The 20,090-nt window shown below is 43.3% G+C and overlaps 1 protein-coding gene across 2 annotated transcripts in view; it reads right to left on the reverse strand.

The window, feature by feature from the left end:
• Positions 1-13,906, reverse strand: part of ZDHHC2 (zDHHC palmitoyltransferase 2) — a 72,169-nt gene extending 58,263 nt beyond the window's left edge. The window contains exon 1 of one of the 2 annotated variants that reach the window (XM_048848160.2): positions 13,651-13,906. In XM_048848160.2, the coding sequence (XP_048704117.1) occupies positions 13,651-13,801 (151 nt within the window). In that variant the 5' untranslated portion in view covers positions 13,802-13,906. Of the gene's footprint in view, positions 1-13,230; positions 13,247-13,650 lie in introns of those variants that run through there. The other variant, XM_048848161.2, reaches the window with a different exon arrangement.
• Between the last annotated feature and the right edge of the window lie 6,184 nt (positions 13,907-20,090).

The following is a 20,090-nucleotide window of genomic DNA, read 5'->3' on the forward strand; positions in this document are numbered from 1 at the left end:
TAGAGATGGGAAAGTCATGCTTCTTCCCTGACCAGCCCACACTGATGTCAGTGAAGCATCCCCAAAGATCCACCAATATTTACATAAACATAGAAAAGTAGCCCTTTCTGTTGATGTACTCTGTGGCAAGGCAATCTGATGCCAAAATAGGGATATGCATGGCATCTATTGGTCCACTGCAGTTGAAGAACCCCACTGCTGCAAATTCATCCATTATGTCCTGCATAGCAGGAGACAATTAATGACCCTGCACACTTGCATGACAATGGACCCCATAATGGATTTTCCACCTCCAAAATGATTTCTCACTGACCAGTAGTAATCCAATGTTGTAAGTTTCACAGTTCAATCCCCACTCACTTCACCACTGTCAGTGCAGTTCTCATTCTGGTGTTCCTGTGCTAGAGGGCTAAGGCAATCTCAGCACACAGATCCAAGAATAAAAAGAAAAGGAGTACTTGTGGCACCTCAGAGACTAACCAATTTATTTGAGCATAAGCTTTCATGAGCTACAGGCTGTTACCCAGATCCAAGAATGTGGCCTTGCACATCCAAAAGTTTTGCAGTCACTGCCCATCATCCCAAACTTACCATTATGATGTAATCCCACCAGTCAGTGCTAATTTCTCAGTCCCAGAAGCAGCGCTCCACCATCTGCAACTGCTCTATGAATGCTATCAACCACCCTGAATTGGTTCTCATCATGTCTCACAGCCATATGTCCTCTACAAAATCATCATGTTCCTGGCTGATTCAGTTCTTCTTAGGCTTCAGAGTAACAGCCGTGTTATTCTGTATTCGCAAAAAGAAAAGGAGTACTTGTGGCACCTTAGAGACTAACCAATTTATTTGAGCATAAGCTTTCGTGAGCTACAGCTCACTTCATCGGATGTAAATATCAGAGGATCATGCATCTATCTTACGCTTGCAACGCCTGTGATAATAGTAAGTTTGTTGGATTTTTTAAAAACGTGCAAAAATTATATGATATAAATGACAGTTGCATGCTGGGAAGTTGATCCCTTGCTCCCAGCACCCCTGAATGACGCGTTTCTGCCCCACCATGAATTGCCAAAACTTCCTAAAAGACAGCACGCTACACAATGGCAGATTGCACTAGGATACCTACACGTGGTGCACCACGCTGCATTGACAGAACCATTCCTGGTGCATATGTGTAGCACAGATACAAGGAGCCAAGTATGCACACACACAGGTGATATACTAACTGCAGCAGCCTTATGGTCGAAGCAAGTCACATAGGCAAAGTTTGCAGTGCAGACATGGCCTTAGAATAGTAAATTAACAATACTCACTGAAGTTTTCTAACTAACATTTTTTTTACAAATAATAAATCTTCATGAGGTGTTCTCCATAAGCAACATTATCTACACTCACTGGCAAAACTGTAAAGATTTTATTGGCAGCCATCATCATGGTAAAAGTTATACAAATATATTAACATATTTACTTATTTTGGATAGCTCTCACCTCACTCAATTATTCTGCTTTACTCCAACACTCAAGAGTTGTGCTCAAATTAAACTCAGGAAAAAAAAACAATCCACTTTCCACCATTCTTTACCCAGTTTAGTGTTCCTAATACAATACGGTCTTGTCTTAAATTTATCATTGGCATAAACTATCACCTTAAATTTGTTTAAGAGGAGATATTAATATTTTCAGCCTCAAGCAAAAAAAATGAAGAAAACTTTTAAAATGTAATAGTTAAAGCATTAAACCCAACAATGTACTTTGCCTAAATGTTTTCTTATTACTCCAGGTGCAAGAAACTAATATATGGAAAGTTAATAAAGACATGAATTAATAATGTCAAGCACAAGGAAAATTATAACTGTTTTACAAAAAAAATTTGATGACTCACTATTTTTGGTTTTAGAAAGGAACAAATGCTCATTTCACATAATGTTCCCAAAAAATAAGAAGCTGCCATAAATTTACTGAAAAAAAATCTAAAATGCACATTTATTTATATACAAATATTTCTATGTTATTTAGGGTGACCAGACAGCAAATGTGAAAAATCGGGACGGGGTGGGGGGGTAATAGGAGTCTATATAAGAAAAAGACCCAAACATCCAGATGTCCCGATTTTATAGGGACAGTCCCGTCACCCTAATGTTATTTTACAACACTTTATTATTTGATCCTTTATGGCCTGTTAGGCACAGCTCTTTGTAGGTTTTTTTTCCCCTCCCCTCTTCTCCTGGGGAGTAGCTACATTGCTGATACACGAAAGTAGGTCAAGCTTACAGTGTATTCGGTCATTGGTAAATGGTAGCTTAAACACGGAAAATTTGCTGAATGGTGTAAACATTAAGCAGCAAAAGGATGTACATTTAAAGAAACATATTTCATAGAGTAGTGACCAAGTTCTGTTAAAAACAGCAATTAGACACTGCATACCCAGCTCACATTGTTCTCAGCCCCAAGATTCAAAATATTCAAGTTCAAATATTTCCAATATATTACACTGTCTAGGTTTTGTAATTGTTACAGTTTTCCACACTACATCTTTCCCTCTGCAGGTCGGAAATCTGTTTTTTCCTCACCTCTTTTCAAAGTTCTGAACTGCTGAACCTCACCTCATTTCAAACCTTGCAGCGTTAACAGATTTGTGCAGGTTTTCAGTCCCAAGTTTCTGATTATTATACTCAGAAAGTATTAGCCTATCTGCTCATGAAATACCCACAAATTATTTTATATTTTTCTCTTTCTCATTGTATTGTGTACACGTATTATACTGCTCTTCTTCAGGTCCATTCCAATCCTTGCACCTGAGACTGTCAACATGAATCTTTCTACAAGTAAAAATAGCATATAACTTTTTAAATAATGCAAATATATATTTTTCAACTTGGCACATTATAATTTCTCAGATGAAAGTTGTAGCATAGCTAAAATTACTGGAGATTCCTATATGTGGGCAGGTTGACTGACAGGCAAGGAAGAACAACAGAGACAAGGAGAAAAAACTATAAACAGATCCTATGTCCCAGTGAGCAACCAACATTACTCAAAATGTACCCCTGGCAGCTTTGGGGGGAAGAGGGCTTTAGGTTGGCTGCGGAAAGAGGGCTCAATTGCTTCTTTCAGAGTCTCTTCTGCCCCCCTACCTTCAACATGGGAGCTCAATTCCTTCACGAGTTTAGGAAGGGGAAGGGTAGCTGGGAGGAGGGAGATCACAGCTAATTAGTTGGTCTATAGGGAAGCAGCAGAAGGCCACTGGCTCCCATGCAGAAGCACCTTTTCTCCCCTGGCTGGACTGCCATTACAAACTCAGAGCAACAGCTCCCACCCTCCCTCCTCTGGGATTAGAATAGAACTGGGGTCTCCTGTGGGCACTGCCCTCAAGTCAACTTTCTGGACTGGGAAGGAAATTTTCCCTGCCAAATTGGCCAGGGAAGAATGGGATTCTTTTCACCTTCCCCTCAGCAACCCAGTGAGTAGATTAGGAGATAAGTTCAAGTAGTCGCACCTTAGCAGGTGGTTAGCGCATGTAATTGTTTGATTGGGGTCCGGTTCCCTAAATTACCAGAACTGGAAGTGGATTGAGGGGAACACATCCCCTAAAGAAGCTGGGGAATAGGGTGAGCACATTTAGTGTCTGGGACAGCAAGGAAATAGCCCCTTAACACTCAGAGGAGAAGGTGATGGGGTCTCAGGAACAGGCAGGGGGAAGGTATGGAGGGGTGAGGAGCTGATGGAAGGCTTCCGCCATGTGAACAGGTTACAGACAGAAGAATGCCCTGTACTGGACAAGTTAATGCCAGATAGTTCTAGATGAGTTAAGTTTAATAGAGTTGTGGCCTTGTTAAGCCACATCCCTTGTTATCTTTTCCTTCTTCCTGCGTGTCCAGGTCAGAGGACCCAAAATGAAGAGTGACCTCTTGGAAGCTGTCATCCCCAAGTATTGTTGGGAGAGGAGGGAAAGAGGAGCTCAAAGGACAAATAGTTCTACTGGTGATGCAGAAGAGGTGCTTGGGTCACTTCCCTCCAACCCCATGAGCTTCCTCCTGACCACACTGACCCCTGACTACAGAATGCTGGGCAACATTTCCAGCTGAACAGTCCTCCAGAGTCTGATCATGCAGAACAACAACAGCACAAAGGAACAGGAGACCTCTCATCAGGGTCACTTCCCACCAATAGAAACATCTGGCAGCTTCTGCCCCTGCTTGCAGACAACTTCCCAACTTTGCCTTCTGAATTCCATGGATCACAGGATAAGGGATATTAGACACAGGACCCAGTACAGATTCCCATGCTAATTCTGGAAGGTGAACCAAAATGCACACTTTGTTTGCTCTGTGCCCTCCCATGCTGTTGCATATGCCGCAAGGAGTATATATTATATACAAAAAATAAGTTACAATGGAAAACTGCAACCTGATGATCACTGATACAGCTGCCCTAATGATTTCAGAAAGAAACAAACTGTTTCTTCAAGGAAATTTTCTTAAGAGTTTGAGACAATTTAAATAGATATTTTCATTTCTCTTAATTCTTAATTTGGGGCCACAAATGAGAATCTTTTTTTGGCATTTTCAATGTGTGTGTGTGACTTATCTATAAAACACATAAGTGATTGAGATGTACATTTGCTATAGACAGCGTGGAGGGTGTGTGTGTTGAAACGTTTTGCTCAAATTTTTTTTTTAAAACTGCATATATGTCTGGCTATGTTCAAGCATGGGGGTGAGTTTAAAAGTAAGTTAGATAGCATTTTGTGAAAACCTGGACATTTTCTCTAATTCCTACTCCCTTGTGGACAGGGCAAGAGCTTGTATACGCTCCATGATATTTTCTATACACTTATCAAAAAAATTCTTGCTTGCATAGCTTTCAGTTTTAATAATCTGAGCTGACTACAAGTGCTTTGTCAATTCATTATTATAAGGGGAAGTTTTATTATATATGACAACACAGGCATTTTCTTTTTTGGCTTTGAAATCAGGTATATCTTCTGGTTCAACGTTCGAAAATTGACAAGTTATTACAGTGGCCATAGCCCCCAGATTCCTATGGATATAGTGCTAGGAACACAGCCTGGTGTGTTGAAATTAAATACAGACACTTGTTTTGAATGTTTGTGGATGCACCCAACGTATTTGTATCCCTTCGGTTGCAAAACCCCCCAACAAAATGAAAGATTTAAGAGAAAGAGTGACTTATTACCTATATTAGATTAAAAACTGAGCTATCTGACGAAAAATGATACAAAGTTTCAGAGTCGGCAACCCCCAGATTTCTATTATTATGCTGGTAGGACAATATCTTGATTTACTGAAATTAAACAAAAAGAGATAGCTGTCTAGAATTTGTGACTGCAGCCAAACAAGTAATTTTATCACGTTGGTTATGGAAACAAATACCATTGCTCCACTGTATTTTCTTACCTTTTGCTCCCTCTTTTTAAAAATATTAATATATATAATAAAATAATATTAATATTAATATTAATATAATATGTCCTATTAACAACTGTTTATCTTTAAATAAAAAACACTATTTGCTTTCCAACAAAAATGTGTAACATATAATTTAGATCACAGATTATTAAAAGGTATAATTATAAGTACTTAGTTCTTTTACAATTTTTTTCTCCAATTATTCAGGGGGAGGGGGTCATGCACATTGGGCTGCTTTAGTTAACATTCAGATTTAGATACCCATTTTTCCTTAACAGGTATCTCTACCCAGATTTTAAATGCCTCTGAATTTTAGTATTTTTTCATTATCTTCATTGTGGTTCTTTATAGTTTCCAGGAATAGTGCTAGTTCTCAGTCACTGGTTTAGGAGTTCGGGGCCATACATCAAATCCTATTACCATCTCTCCTTAGATTGGGGGTCAGCTGTTAGAAGGGAGAAGTCCAGGCACCAGAAAAAAGGTTTTATCTCATAATGTCCCATTCAGTGACATCGTCACCCTTATCTCTCAATCTCATTCTGACAGAAGTCAGGGGTAAGGTACCACGTAGGTAAAATACTCAATTTCACATCTTCTTGATTTTATTCAAGTTTTAATGCAAAAATCTATTAGAAAAAATGAAAATAAGGAATTTCCATGTCCTTAAAATAAAAAGTGGCCTCTTAATTATAAGATTCTTTAGATAACAGCTTGTTGACGTGAGAAAAATCTATTTGGGATGTGAGACTATCCATTTACCCTAATGAATAAAATTATAAAACTAATTACTAAACAAAAATTCTAAACCTTTGATTCTCCTCTCATATGACTTAATATTCTGCATCTGAATTCACAACAAAATTTGCACATATTTTATCTTTATTGAAGTTTTGAAGCTGTAAAATGGTTTAACGCTATCTGAAAATTTACAGTAACCCCTATCCTCTACACCAGCAGTTCCCAAACTTGTTCTGCTGCTTGTGTAGGGAAAGCCCCTGGCGGGCCGGGCCGGTTTGTTTACCTGCCGCGTCCGCAGGTTCGGCCGATCGCGGCTCCCAGTGGCTGCGGTTCGCTGCTCCAGGCCAATGGGGGCTGCTGGAAGAGGCGCAGGCCGAGGGACATACTGGCTGCCGCTTCCAGCAGCTCCCATTGGCCTGGAGCAGCGAACCGCGGCCACTGGGAGTCGCGATCGGCCGAACCTGTGGATGCGGCAGGTAAACAAAGCAGCCCGGCCTGCCAGGGGCTTTCCCTGCACAAGCGACGGAACGAGTTTGGGAACCACTGCTCTACACACAAAAATGCCTTTTGCGCCTTTAATAAAGTGTGCTACTGTCATTTTCATTAATCCTGCTAGATTGTTTGCACTGTATTCTCCTGAACCATCTACCCCTTTTGTATCATTTAAACAAGTGCTGTTGTGATTTGTTTTGTGCCGGAAGTCAGAATGAGTAGATGGAAATAAAATTCATAAAAACAATTGCGTACTACTTGGGTGCTTAAACAAAACATTACCATGCTTTACCCTAGTGTTTTACGTAGTCACCAAAAGCCAATAATATCTGAATGATGTTTGATGCGCTACATGAAGTGAATTGGCACCTTCTGTTTAGTTCCTAGTGCTGTCCACATCACAAAACCCACCACATTTGGCTAGGCTTTGCTGGATAGATCAGAAAGGACACCAAGGACTGAGCATGCATGGCAACCAAACTATCCTCTTAATTAGGCAATCCTTAAACAAATAGCACTTATGTATTCAAAATCATAGCGATTACCTGGATGTATAAAGATTACTCACGTTAAGAGTTTCATGATCAGGTCCTTCTATGAGGTCCTTTCAGAACAGAGATGAAGCACACTTGCAAATAATTTATATCACATTGATGCTACTATGTATCAACTTGTGTAAAAGCCTTTCATTCCAACCCGATTCTCAGGGGATTATAATTTCACCACCACAAAGATTGATTTTGGGAGGAATGAAAGTATAATATCTAATCCTGGAAAGAATATTGTATGAGTGGAAGTTTTTTTCCCCAACTCAATGTGATGAACTGTAAGTTGAGCAAAAATCATGCTGAACACTGACTGAAAAAGTGTTTTTTTAAAGATTAGGTTTCACAAGCAGAGAATAGCAGCTCTGCAGAAACTGTACTTTGAGCAGACAACGTTCATCTCTGTTCTGGGGGCCAGAACAAGGCACATTCCCCAATGAAGTCCTATTTGGAGAAGTTAAGTGGGATTTTAAAGATGCATATGCATTTCACTGGCCCACTACACAAGGATTAATTTTACCCAGTCTTAGTTATAAGAGTTCTACAAATGTGTAAGTGTTCAAAGTTTTAGAAGGAGGAAAAATACAGTGCTTCCAAAATACAGTAGTATCATTAACACAAACTATCACGATTTCAGGTCAAACTCGATCTTCCTCCACCTAAATGTGGAAGTCCAGTTACAGTTCTAATGCCTTTTTCTGTGTTCTGGTATATGAATCCCTACAGCAGAAACACCCTCAATTTCCCTCTCCCCAAAATAGATAGAAAAAACAGTTCTGAAAAATTCTCCTTTTAAAAAAATACAACTATTTATAGATAGCTGCTGTATAATGCTTCCTCTTTACATCTCTCTAACCGAAGTAATATTTACATCATTTGTGAGTATCTGCTATAGTATTCTAAAATAAAAAACCATGCATTTATTAAAATAAATGGGGATTCTCTGTCTTTCCCTGAGCAACATGATAAACCTTAGAATTAAATTCAGCAATATTTAGAAACTTGTTAAACTAGACAAACAACAGCTGATTTGTTTTGGTCTTGGGAGCCTGGCCTTGAACGTTGGTCAATGTTACTTTCATTTTTACTATAAATCTATTCCTAGCTAGACCAGAAGATTTAGAGTTGAAGTAAGGAGAAACATGAAGGAAATTTGTTTTCTTCACACACCTACAAAAGAGCTTACTAAACTTAGTACAGTAGTATTATTGCCAGCTCTGATTTTCCTTGTACAAGGGTGAGGTGGGGAGAGGATTCCACTTAAATCTACTATTTCACTTACTAAGTTGCAAGGTCACTGTTTTTCAATGTTCAAAACGTATATCTACTGATTGTACCTAGCTTAGGTTCTTTTCCCCAGTTTTTTAAAAGTCATAATCAACTCTCATAATATGACATTGAACCTGATAAGCTGACAGAGAACAACGATGAAGAAAGAGGCAAATATTTAAAAACTCTCTAATTTAATTCTTATGCTTTTTCAGGTGTAAACCATTGTGGGCATAAGTGACTGAATTTAGATGTCTATGTCACTATGCCCACACATCTAATACAAATTATTTCATTTGTACCTACAATTTTGCCTGGAAACGATTAAGTGCAAAATCAGAGGCCATGCTGAAACTTAAAATTTCACACAAGGAATTTAATAGCCTTATTTTTAAAAAGTACTAGTACTCACAACTACTACTGAATTCAATAGGAGTTGCAACAACCTCTGCAAATCAGAACTTAAGTGATTTGCCAAAGGTCACATAGCAAGTCAGTGGCAGAGCTAGATTAAACCCTGGGAGATCCTGGCACAGATCTCAACCGGTCCAGGAGAACATGCTGCCCCTTTAGTAATGTATTTTTGGATTTACTCTTAGATGTGAGAAAACTGGTATCACAAATGATTAATATTTAAAAATAGCAAGTCACCAGGATTTCTGTTTAGAACTGCGTGCTATTTAGTATCTTGTGAAGCCCCCAAAACACAAGATTAGTGCAAACAAATTATATTTCAGTAAGTCACTAAGTAACATACTCAGGCCGCAGGGACTGTACAGATTTAGAGTTTTGTACTGTTGTGTTTAGTTGATAACTTTTTACAATTTAAGTATGTGTACATATAGCTCCTATTCCAACTCCTGTAAAATAAATCCACATATGCACATACTGACTAGGTATGAAATAGTTTGACACTGAACTGCATCCACCTGCACTTCCTCTAGGACAGTGGTTCTCAAATTTTTTTTTACTGGTGACCCTTTTCACATAGCAAGCCTCTGAGTGTGCCCCCCCCCCATACATTAAAAACACTTTTTTATATATTTAACACCATTATAAATGCTGGAGGCAAAGCAGGGTTTGGGGTGGAGGTTGACAGCTCGTGGCCCCCCATGTAATAACCTCGTGACCCCCTGAGGGGTCCTGACCCCCAGTTTGAGAACCCCTGTCCTAGGAGATGCCGTTCAAGTAAACCAAGCCCACACTTTCTCCTACAGGCCAGGCTTGCTGGCCAGACTACATCTCCCATGATGGACCCTCACAGCACATCATGGCAGACACATGGTTGAGGTGTATTGTGAGAGATGCAGCCTTGCTGGAAAACCCACCTCGGAGAAGAGAACATAGAGAAAAGGCACTGCAGCAGCTCAGAAGGATGTGGTTTAAAGTCACACTAAGTCAAAATGAAACATTTTCTTTCAATCCAAAGTGTAGAAAAGAAATGTTTCAACATTTCCAAACTGAAGTGTAAATGTTCATCTCAAAAACCAAAACGTTCAATTTTTCACTGAAAACCCAAAACACCCAAAACACCCCAAACCCAGAAATTCTCCACAGAAAGCAAACACTTTTTGGGAAATTTTTTTTGGCCGTAAACCCAATTTTCCACTGAAAAACTGTTTTGGTGGAATTTTTGTAACCAGCCTTCTTAATATCTTCTAATTACTAGAGAGGAAGGTGTTTAAAAATCCACAAATAGACCCTCATGTACTAGAAAACTTGCAGGTTAATGGAGGAGGTGGCATTGCAAGCTGCCATAAAACAACTTTGTGAAGATAAGGATTAAAAGAAGCACATACATTGATCTAGATGTGAGTCACCTAAATTTTCAGTAAGAAGTTTGTACTTGAAAAATTACAGTAAGCCCAAGGGTTATGTACTATACATGTTCCCAGTTGCATCACTCCTTTTCTACAACAGCCACTTCCTCAAATGAATATTTATCTTTAGCCATGGCCTTCAACATGACATCCAGAAAAAGTCAGAGAAAGCAGCTTCATGTTAGAACTACCAAGTCTTCAAGAGTCATTAAAAAAAAGTTAAGATGTAATTATTTTTATCATATTCTGTAATAAATAGTGGTCATGGAGCCTTTCCAACTAATTAATGGATCTTGTAGTTATCACACTACTGGTCTTTAGTGTTAAATCTACAAAGAAGCAGTTCACTGCCTTGTAAAACTACTCCACTAAGAATGTTATCCCTTAGTTGCATGTCAAAATACTTACTAAAGGCACAGCTAACGAGATTTATCATCATGATGTTATGTTTTTACCTTAATTCTTCAGTTTTGCTTTATACATGATAAAATGATTAACTCTTATACAGAGCCTTTGGTACAATCCTACAACATATTAAGCATCAACAAATTTGACTTCAAAATATCATTGTACTTTATGACTAGGCCAGATATGCACCTAAGTCTAATAAGAGGACAGTCTAGTTTATTAGCTAGGGTGCAATTTATCTTTTTTATAAGCTCCTTTGTTAGATAATACAAGTTATGTAACAGGAAGTCTGTGACTGAAATGGTCTATAACAGAGAAAGAGAAAATTAATGTTTATATTAATGAACATAACTTTTAGCAGTATCAGTGGGGTTCTTACTAGCACCTATAACCAGAATGACCACCTATGACAATCAAGGTCCAGACACCGGAAGAGAACAGGTTTGATTTGAACCCCGCAAAAATAAACAGTTAAACCAACTTGATGGCATACTACGCTATTCATTGTAAAAGTGTATTGAGTAAGATCTTTTATGAAAGCTTGCAATGCACTGAACGTAAGTCATTTGAGATATGTATAAAAATTACAGTTACGAATGTATATGTAGAAAATTGTAATTGTAACTGTGGTACAATTTCAGCATCATCTCACATGGCAGTGAAGCAATCAGGCAGAGAGAGGTTACTTCCCCAGATGAGACTGCTTCTAGCACCTAGTCATTGTCCAGACCAGGAAAAAACAACGAAGAAACAAGGCAAATGAGAACAGCTTGAAAATGAAAAGAAAACCGCAGTCTTTGAAAACTAAGAAAGGAGAGGCTCTCCTGCTGGCATATTTAAACCACTCCCAACAAGTGGCAGTAGCCAAGAGCAAATTTACCATGAAACAAACCATGCGGTGGCAGGAGGGCCCCCCCAACGACAGAGCAGCCCCCAAAATGCAGGACAAATCTCATCTGACAACCTGCCCCTGCGTCCCGGCCGGCGGTGCAGCAGGGCTCAGACAGGCAGGCTGCCTGCATACCGTGACTGGTGGCCCCATGCCGCTCCCAGAAGCGGCCGGCCGCTGGCACGTCTCTGTGCGCCCTCGATGGCGGGGCAGGGTGGGGCAGACGGCTCCGCCCGCTGCCCCTGGTCCGGGCAGTGAATGGAGACCCATTGCCCCCCCTTACCCCAAGACGCACACAGATGTGCCAGCAGCACAGCAGGGCTAAGGCAGCTCCCTGCCCACTCAGCCTACCTCACTCCACGCCACACCACTCCCGGAGGGGGGTGTCTCCGTGAGCTGCCCCCACCCTGAGCACTGACTCCATAACTCCAAGGGGAACTGCGGAAACAGGAGCTGCGAGGGCAGCGTATGCGGGCAACGGCACGCAGAGATCCCCCCGCCTACGAGCTGCTGCCAGAGGGATGTGTGCCGGTCGCTTTGGGAACTGTGCCACCCGAGGTAAGCGCCACCCCCTTGACCTCCTCCTGCACCCCAACTCCCTGCCCCAGTCAAGATATCTCACTTCATTTTCATTTATTTCCCATTATTTATATAGGAGGAGGATGAAGAAAAAAAGAATGAAAAACGGGGGAAGAGACCAAAGAGAATGTTCTTTTTCTTGGCTGGGTCCCAAGGGGGACCCCCCAAAAATGAAGCTGTGCACAGGGTCCCACTAACTCTAAATCCACTACTGGCAGTAGCTGTGTCACCGGGAGATTCTCCCACCAGCATAGTGCTGTCCACACTGGTGCTGCTGTCAGTGAAACTTAGGTTGGTGATGGTGGGGGGGGGGGGTGTTTTTTCATGTGCCTGACCAACAAAAGTTTTGCCAACAAAAGTGCTAGTGTACACAAAACCTTAATGAACACAGAGTTATGAAGAGAGCTTCTGTTCACATACCATTAAGGGAACGCACCCCAACAGTTATAATGTAACACATAAAATAGATGGGAATACTTAGCATACCTGTGTAATTTAAGTGTATTGTTTTAAAAGGGGAATGGGATCTAGACAATACTAAAAATGGGCCTGAACTGCCATGTCAGATCCAAAATTCCTAAAGCATTTTCAAATGTTAGGTCTGGGATGTTTGGTTTGGGATTTCGGGCCAAACTCTAGGCAAAATACTATATGACAGAGAAAAATATCATGCCACCAATAGGTGTTCCGCAAAACGGAAGGTGTATTTGAATATGAACAGAAATTCTAAAGCGCTTTGTTGGCTCAATAAGACTTGCAGACAGTATCATCAACCCACTACAACATCTAAGCCAGCATGCACAGTGTTTTCACCACCATCAATACTTATAGAGTCACAGTAACAACTAGTTCAGGAGTCACCGCTTATGACAAGGGAAAGGCTACTCTAGGAGGAACTAGACTATTTGATTAGAGCTGAATCTCGAAGCATGCATCTCTTCGCCACACCAGCCCTGCCACCCTAAAATCCTTTGCTGTCTAACTGGTCTCCTAGGTTCAGCTACACTGCGATGCGCACAAGCCTGGCAAAGCACGTCTCATGACAAAGAAACACCCACCAGGAGAAGTGGACCGGGAAGAGACCCAGGAACTGGGCGCTCAGCCACGGGGCCACTGCCCGAGCGCCTCCGCCACCATCGCCCGGGACACAGGGTCCAGAGGCGGGCTCTGCCTCTCGGGGCGCGCCCGGGGCTTGCGGGGAGCGGATCCTGCTCAGCTCGGCAGAGGAAAGGCAAAGGCCATAAGCCGCCAGCACCGCCCGCCGGGCCCGGCAGCCTCCTAGCGCAGGGCTAGGCTCGTGTTTACACGGTCACACCGCCCCACGCGGGGCAGCGTGGCGCGCCGGGATCAGCCACTGCCCTGCAGACAGACCCCAAACTGTCCCCGGGCCACCCGCCGGGGGTTTTGTCCCCTTTCCCTCCTGCGGGTCGGCGCTGCGGGGCAAGGGGGGTCCCTGGCAGGCCGCGGGCCCCACTCACGCAGGCAGAGCTGGGTGACATAGGCGTAGTAGGACCAGCAGAGGATGCTGGAGATGAACAGCACCGGCACCCAGTAGAGCAGCCGCTGGCAGCGCCGCCTCGCGCCGCCCCGGGTCCCCGCCGCCGGCGCCGCCATCTTCCCGCACCGCATGCCAGCCACTAGCCCCGGGCCCGAGCAGCGCAGCAGCCCAGCCGAGCCGCCGCAGCCTGCTGCCAGCGCGGGGAGGGCGCGGCGCCTGTGCCGCCGTCCCTCCCGACAGGCTCCTCCAGCGGGCGGCGCCGCGCCGGGGCTGCTCCGCCCCCGCCGCCGCGCCGGGGCTGCTCCGCCCCCGCCGCCGCGCCGGGGCTGCTCCGCCCCCGCCGCCGCGCCGGGGCTGCTCCGCCCCCGCCGCTTCCACAGCCAGTCACGGGCCCCCGCCTGCCCCCGGGGCGTGGGAAGGGACCGCGCGGAGCCGCCCCACGGAATGAGGCTGGGGCTGGCCGGGCTGGGACCCCCGAGGAAATGGGGCGGGGACAGGGCAGTTTGCTCCCACCTGCCCCTAGAACAGCCCCGGGCCGAGGGGAGGCGGCGATCAGCTCCCCCCGCCTCAGCCCCTCATTAGGGGCTCGCTCAGGCGGAGGGAGGGAAACCCGGAAGCTTGATTTTCGCTTCAAACGATAGGAGGACCGAGCACCTGCCTTGTATACTGACAGGAAAGAGCCACGTGCCCCCTGGCAGCGGGCCAGGAGATTAGGATGCGCCGCCCGCTGCCTTCAGTTGCAGTGCGGTGTAACGCCACTGAAACCAACGCAGTTAGCGTCAGCGTCAAATCGGAGCAACACTGCTGATTCAGGCGAGCTGGGCCTGATACCCCGTGTGATCCTGCAAACCAGTGACCCCGGCTTGATCCCATTTGATCAGTTCTCTTTTCTTGACTTTCATGGAAGCACTGGGCTTGCTCCCTAGACTCTGATCCTGCCAACGCTTATGCACCTGCTTAACTTTAGGCAGAGGAGTAGTTCTATTGAACTCAAAGAGCCTAAAGTTTTACACCTGTAAAAATGTTTTCATGCTCTTAGCCTATACAGACCTATGAACCGTGGACCTTATCTTTTTCTGTGTTCTGTATAGTGCTGAGCACATTGTCAGTAGTCAAGACATGCGTCCCTCAATTCCCCTAGCTGTAAAATAAGGATAATGATACTTAAACACCTTCGTAAAATGCATTGGAAGTATGGACAAAAGTGCTATCTAAATGCTAAGTATTACTGTAAAATAACAGATACAGTAACTGTTGTAGGCAGCCAGGGATGTCACAATAAATGGTAGCTTCAACTTTAGTGAACATGGCAGTCAGTTCTACTTTTGACATCACAATGGGTTAGTTGGAAAGAGATGAGCAGATACAGTATGCTGACTCACTTTTCCCCAAACATGGTTTAATGAGTGTTCCTCACACAGAAACACTTTTGAAATGGCATAGTAAATCCAGATTATAATTAGGTATGTATGCACAAATTAGTTGCTGAATTAGAGTTCCAAAATTAGAACTGCCAGGATCAGCAGGGAGCATTTCTCCAATCTACTAGAATCTTTGAGTGTGTCAACAATATAGTAGTTATGAAAGAGCTGGTTGATTTAAGTGTGCTTGGATTTTCAAACAGCTTTGGACAGGATCTCACACAATGGGCTATTAATGAAACTGAAGTCACAGCGTGAGAGGTATAGATTGTCATAGATTAGAAATTGGCCCTGAGATAAAAATAGAGTAAGAGTTTTCAACATCCCCAAAAGTATAGCAGGGGGTACCACAAGGTTCTGTACTAGGGCTGGTATTGTTTAGTGTATTTATTAATGATTTGGATAAGGGGATTTTAACCATGAGGTGGCAAATTTACATATCAGACAAAAGTGTTTAGGTTAGTCAAAACTAGGGAGACTGAGGAATTACAAAAGGATGTTATGACGCTGGCAGACCAGGTGCCACCTCATGCCAAGGCCCCTAGGCCTCAACTGAACTCTGACCAATACATAACTGGAAACCAGTCTGGTTTACCTGTGTATTAGCATTGTTAAAATAGATGTTAAGTTTATAAGAATGTGTTTAGTGTTAAGAATTTATGAAATGTTTGTAGGATGTTGTGTGTAGTAATCTCATTTATAAGATCTGTACCCCACCTTGTAAGGTTATATTGAGTAGTTGCATTATAAACCTCTGTACATTTGTAAATCAAACAGGAAAGGAGCATTAATTTATGTAAAATGCTGGCTTCCTACAGAAGATGGTAAGTCCTGCCCACTAAGAAGGCCCACTGAAACCAAATGAGCCACTGCGAAACATCAAAGAACAAGACTTTAATTACTCCCCTACCACACCCATGAAGAGAATCTGTGCATGTGGACTCATCCCACCAGTTTGAACCCTGGGAGAAGGGAATAAAAATCCCTAACCAGAAGAAAATGGATCTCTACGCTGTTTGGACTCTGGGAGGGCAAGATTTCTAAGCAGAAGCATCCCCAGTGCAAATAATCCCATCTAAAAAAAGGTACTACAGAAACAGAAAGGGTACAGAGTGGCACGATGAGCACTGTAGCTCATGAAAGCTTATGCTCAAATATATGCGTTAGTCTCTAAGGTGGCACAAGTCCTCCTTTTCTTTTTGCGGATACAGACTAACACGGCTGCTACTATGAACACTGTTAGTCACTGAAAGACTTTGATATAAGGGGAGACTGAAAATATTATGAGAGGAGACAAGATGAGACATGACTGAGGTATTAAAAACAATGAATGACACTGATAAGGTAAATTTGACACTCCTATTAATCATTTTCCATAATACAAGAAAAAAAAAAGAGACATTCAATTAACTAAAAGACAACAAATTACTTTTTTTTTACACAATACACAATAAACCTGCAAAAATCATTGCTACAAGATATAAAGCTTAGTAGAATAATAATGAAAATGATTAGACATTTATATGTCTAATGAGAACATCCACAGTTACATAAAATAGATTTTAAAAGTATAAGGGATAAAATGCTTCCTGCTTCAGGGCATGTGCCAACCATTTACTGACATGAATTAGGAAGAAACAGAGGCAAGTCATTCCATTATTTGGCTTCTTGCACCTTCCTCCGAAGTATCTGGCACTGTCCACTGTCAGACACAGGGTACTTGCATTAGATGGATCACTGATCTGATCTGTTCTGTTATTCCACTTCCTGTTTTGCTATATGAGGAGGAGCTGGGAGCTGGAAACTCCAGGCATAACATGGCGAGTTAATGTTTGTATAGTACTTTGAGGATTTAAAAAGCTATATAAATGCTATTATTATGTTTATAAACATTGCATTGTCAGACTAATATTTTAATATTCCAATATCTGATTGTGTCAGCCCTTCACAGGCTTTTTCAAGGATTATAGAAAAAGGAAGTAGTATTGTATTGCTTTTATTTACTTAAAATTCTGTGAGTGTTCAAACAGCACCTGCATGCTGGTTTATGTGCTGCAGCAGAACATTTCTGATGGCATCAGAATGTCCCCATCAGCCATTTTACAGCACTGCAGGCTACCTTAGGTGTATGCTGGAAATAAGCATGGCTCATCAATCGTAATACATGCCAAGGAAATGTTGTAAACATAAAGGCATACATTAGTTTTTGAACTGTTAATGAATCCTTACAAATCTTTTTGTTATATAATACTTACATGTCTGCGTGGTAGGTTGTCAGTGACAGGAGGAAAAAAAGAAAAAAAAGTGGTACAGAGAATATTTCAGTGTACATCACATACATGCTATGCATATGGCTTTTTCAGTTGCCTTCATAGAGGACTAGATGCTCTCATCCTGTTAGGGTGAAATTTAGCCCTAGTGTAACTCCACTGGCATTAATGGTATTGTACCACTTACCTGGGGGCTGAGTTAACCTTTATATCGTTAACCAGATTAAAACGAAATAACGATTGAGAACATGGAAAAGAAATTCCATACTCTATGTAAATGTAGCCTAATGTGATACTGCCACTCCTGCCTAAATAAATGAAAGTTGGATCAGTCCTTTAGTCATTTATTTCATCTCATTAGTAAGTCCTTCAGCACAGAGACAGTGAACCAACTCTTTAGCTGCTGTACATCAACATAGATCCATTAGCTTTAATGGAGACATTCTAGGTCACAGCAGATGAGGATCCGGTCAAATGTCTTCCTACATGTTTAGAACTCAGTGGGAGCTGGGTATTTGGCACTTTTGAAAGTTATGCTAGTCATTGCGGTTTTTGAATAAGGATTTAGGAGCTTAATTCTTGGCAATCAGATTTGAAAATCTTGGACATTAATTTCCCTTTTTAGCAACAGAGGTGGGGAAAATCTAAAATTACCAACCTTTCCTTCTCATTAGTAATAGTTGTTTATTCACAGCAGAAATCACGGTGACAAAAGGAAAAAAAAAGGGTGTGTGTGAAATGCTGCCCTGAACAAGGCCATCTCCTGTCCACAGCGACATTATGTGCTTCAGGATCCGCACCAGTTCCCTAAGCGTATTAACAGTCATGGGTTGATGTGTATCTTCCCTAGGGCCAGCGGTGCATCACTATCTTGCTAGAAACCTTCTAACTAAACAACCGCTGCAAGGATCTGGGTAACCATTTAGCCTGCTGACAAACATAAGGGCTGACAGGAGTTGAGGATGCCAACTGTCAGGTTGCTAACAACACCATTTACTGCAGCACATGTTCCTCTGTAGTGGGCCATATTGGTGACAGGCCTTCCATATCCTGAAATTGGACAAAATGATTAAAACTTCTCTCAGCTCCGCAATGTTCCTGGTTACACCAACCTCTGCACTACACTGACAACCATCATACGCTAAGGCAGGGGTGGGCAAACTTTTTGGCCCAAGAGTCACATCTGGGTGGGGAAATTGCATGCAGGACCATGAATGTAGGGCTGGGGCAGAGGGCTGGGGTGCGGGAGGGAGTGTAGGGTGTGGGAGGGGGTGCAGTGTGCAGGAAGGGGCTCAGGGCAAGGGGTTGGGGTGCAGGAGGGGTGCGGGGTGCAGCAGGGGTTGGGGTGCAGGAGGGGTGCAGCAGAGGGTCAGGGCAGGGGGTTGGGGTGCAGGGTGCAGAAGGGGTTTGGGGTGCGGGCTCCAGCCAGGTGCCGCTTACCTTGAGTGGCTCCGGGGTGGCAGTGGCGCGTAGCAGGGCTGAGGCAGGCTCCCTTCCTGCCCTGGCCCTGCGCCACCTCCCAGAAGTGGCCAGCACCATATCCCTGCGGCCCCTGGGGGAGGAGGGGGCAGAGGGCTCCGTGAGCTGTCCTCACCTGTGGGTATCTCTCCCGAAGCTCCCATTGACCAAGGTTCCCCATTCCCGGCCAATGGGAGCTGTGGGGGTGCGGTGCCTGCAGATGAAGGCAGCGCGCGGAGCCCTCTGCCCTCCCCTACTTCCCCAGGGGCCGCAGGGACGTGGTGCGGGTCGCTTCTGGGAGTGGCGTGGGGCCAAGGCAGACAGGGAGCCTGCCTTAGCCCCGCAGCGCTATGGGGGTGGCAGTTAAGTGATATTCACCTGGAGCATTCTTAGGGACCAAGCCTAGGGGAGAAACCTGCAAGTTCTGCATAAGTAACTAACTGAATGGCCCTGCTACCCTATTCTCATTTAATTCTTGTGCAATCTTTTTCTTTACAATATGTCCCAATCCCACTAAGGACTTCAAATTTTTACACATCACACGAATTATTTTCTCCATAAAAAGAATCCCCCCTACCGAAAACCCAGCCCACAAATATACCCTATCTATCCTGTTATGCCAGGTATACTAAACGAGCACCCTTAACACCTCCAGTTTAACTGGGCATCTTGCTCTTGTCCAACCCACCATTTCCAGCTTGTCTCCCACCCCTGCCTGTGTTTTGCCCCCATACTCTGTTCCTGCCCCCATGGGCCTGTAGGCAGCACTTGGCTACTACCCATCCTGTTCCCTCAACGAGGCCTTTCCCTACTGATCTGGCAAGAACAGGCTGTATGGGCCCCAAAGCATGTCACAAGCATGCCTAAATTCGCAGATGCTATATAAACAAGGACTTTTATTGAATGCCCCGCAAATGTCATTACGCACCTCAGGCCTCTGTCCCTGTGGACTCTGGGTCCCCATGGCATCATCCACTCCAACCTCAGTGTACGATGTGGGATGTCCTACCAAGCCATGCCCCATAACATATTATATTCCCACCTGATTATATCCATATATTTAAACAATGTTGGGCTTCTGTCTGCGAAAGCCTCTACAATAACTCCCATATGGATAAGGAAGGCAGCTTCCCAATTTTCGCATATTCTCATCAACGTTGGCCGCTTGGGCATTTCATTGTCCTGCTTATTCTTCTGTGGCTTATTGTGTGTCAGCACCTCCTTGTGCAACAATGATAATTTGTTCACATGTTCATCTCTCAAAATTTTAT

This window comes from Caretta caretta, chromosome 4 (genome assembly GCF_965140235.1).
Source record: "Caretta caretta isolate rCarCar2 chromosome 4, rCarCar1.hap1, whole genome shotgun sequence".
Lineage (NCBI taxonomy): Eukaryota > Metazoa > Chordata > Testudines > Cheloniidae > Caretta > Caretta caretta.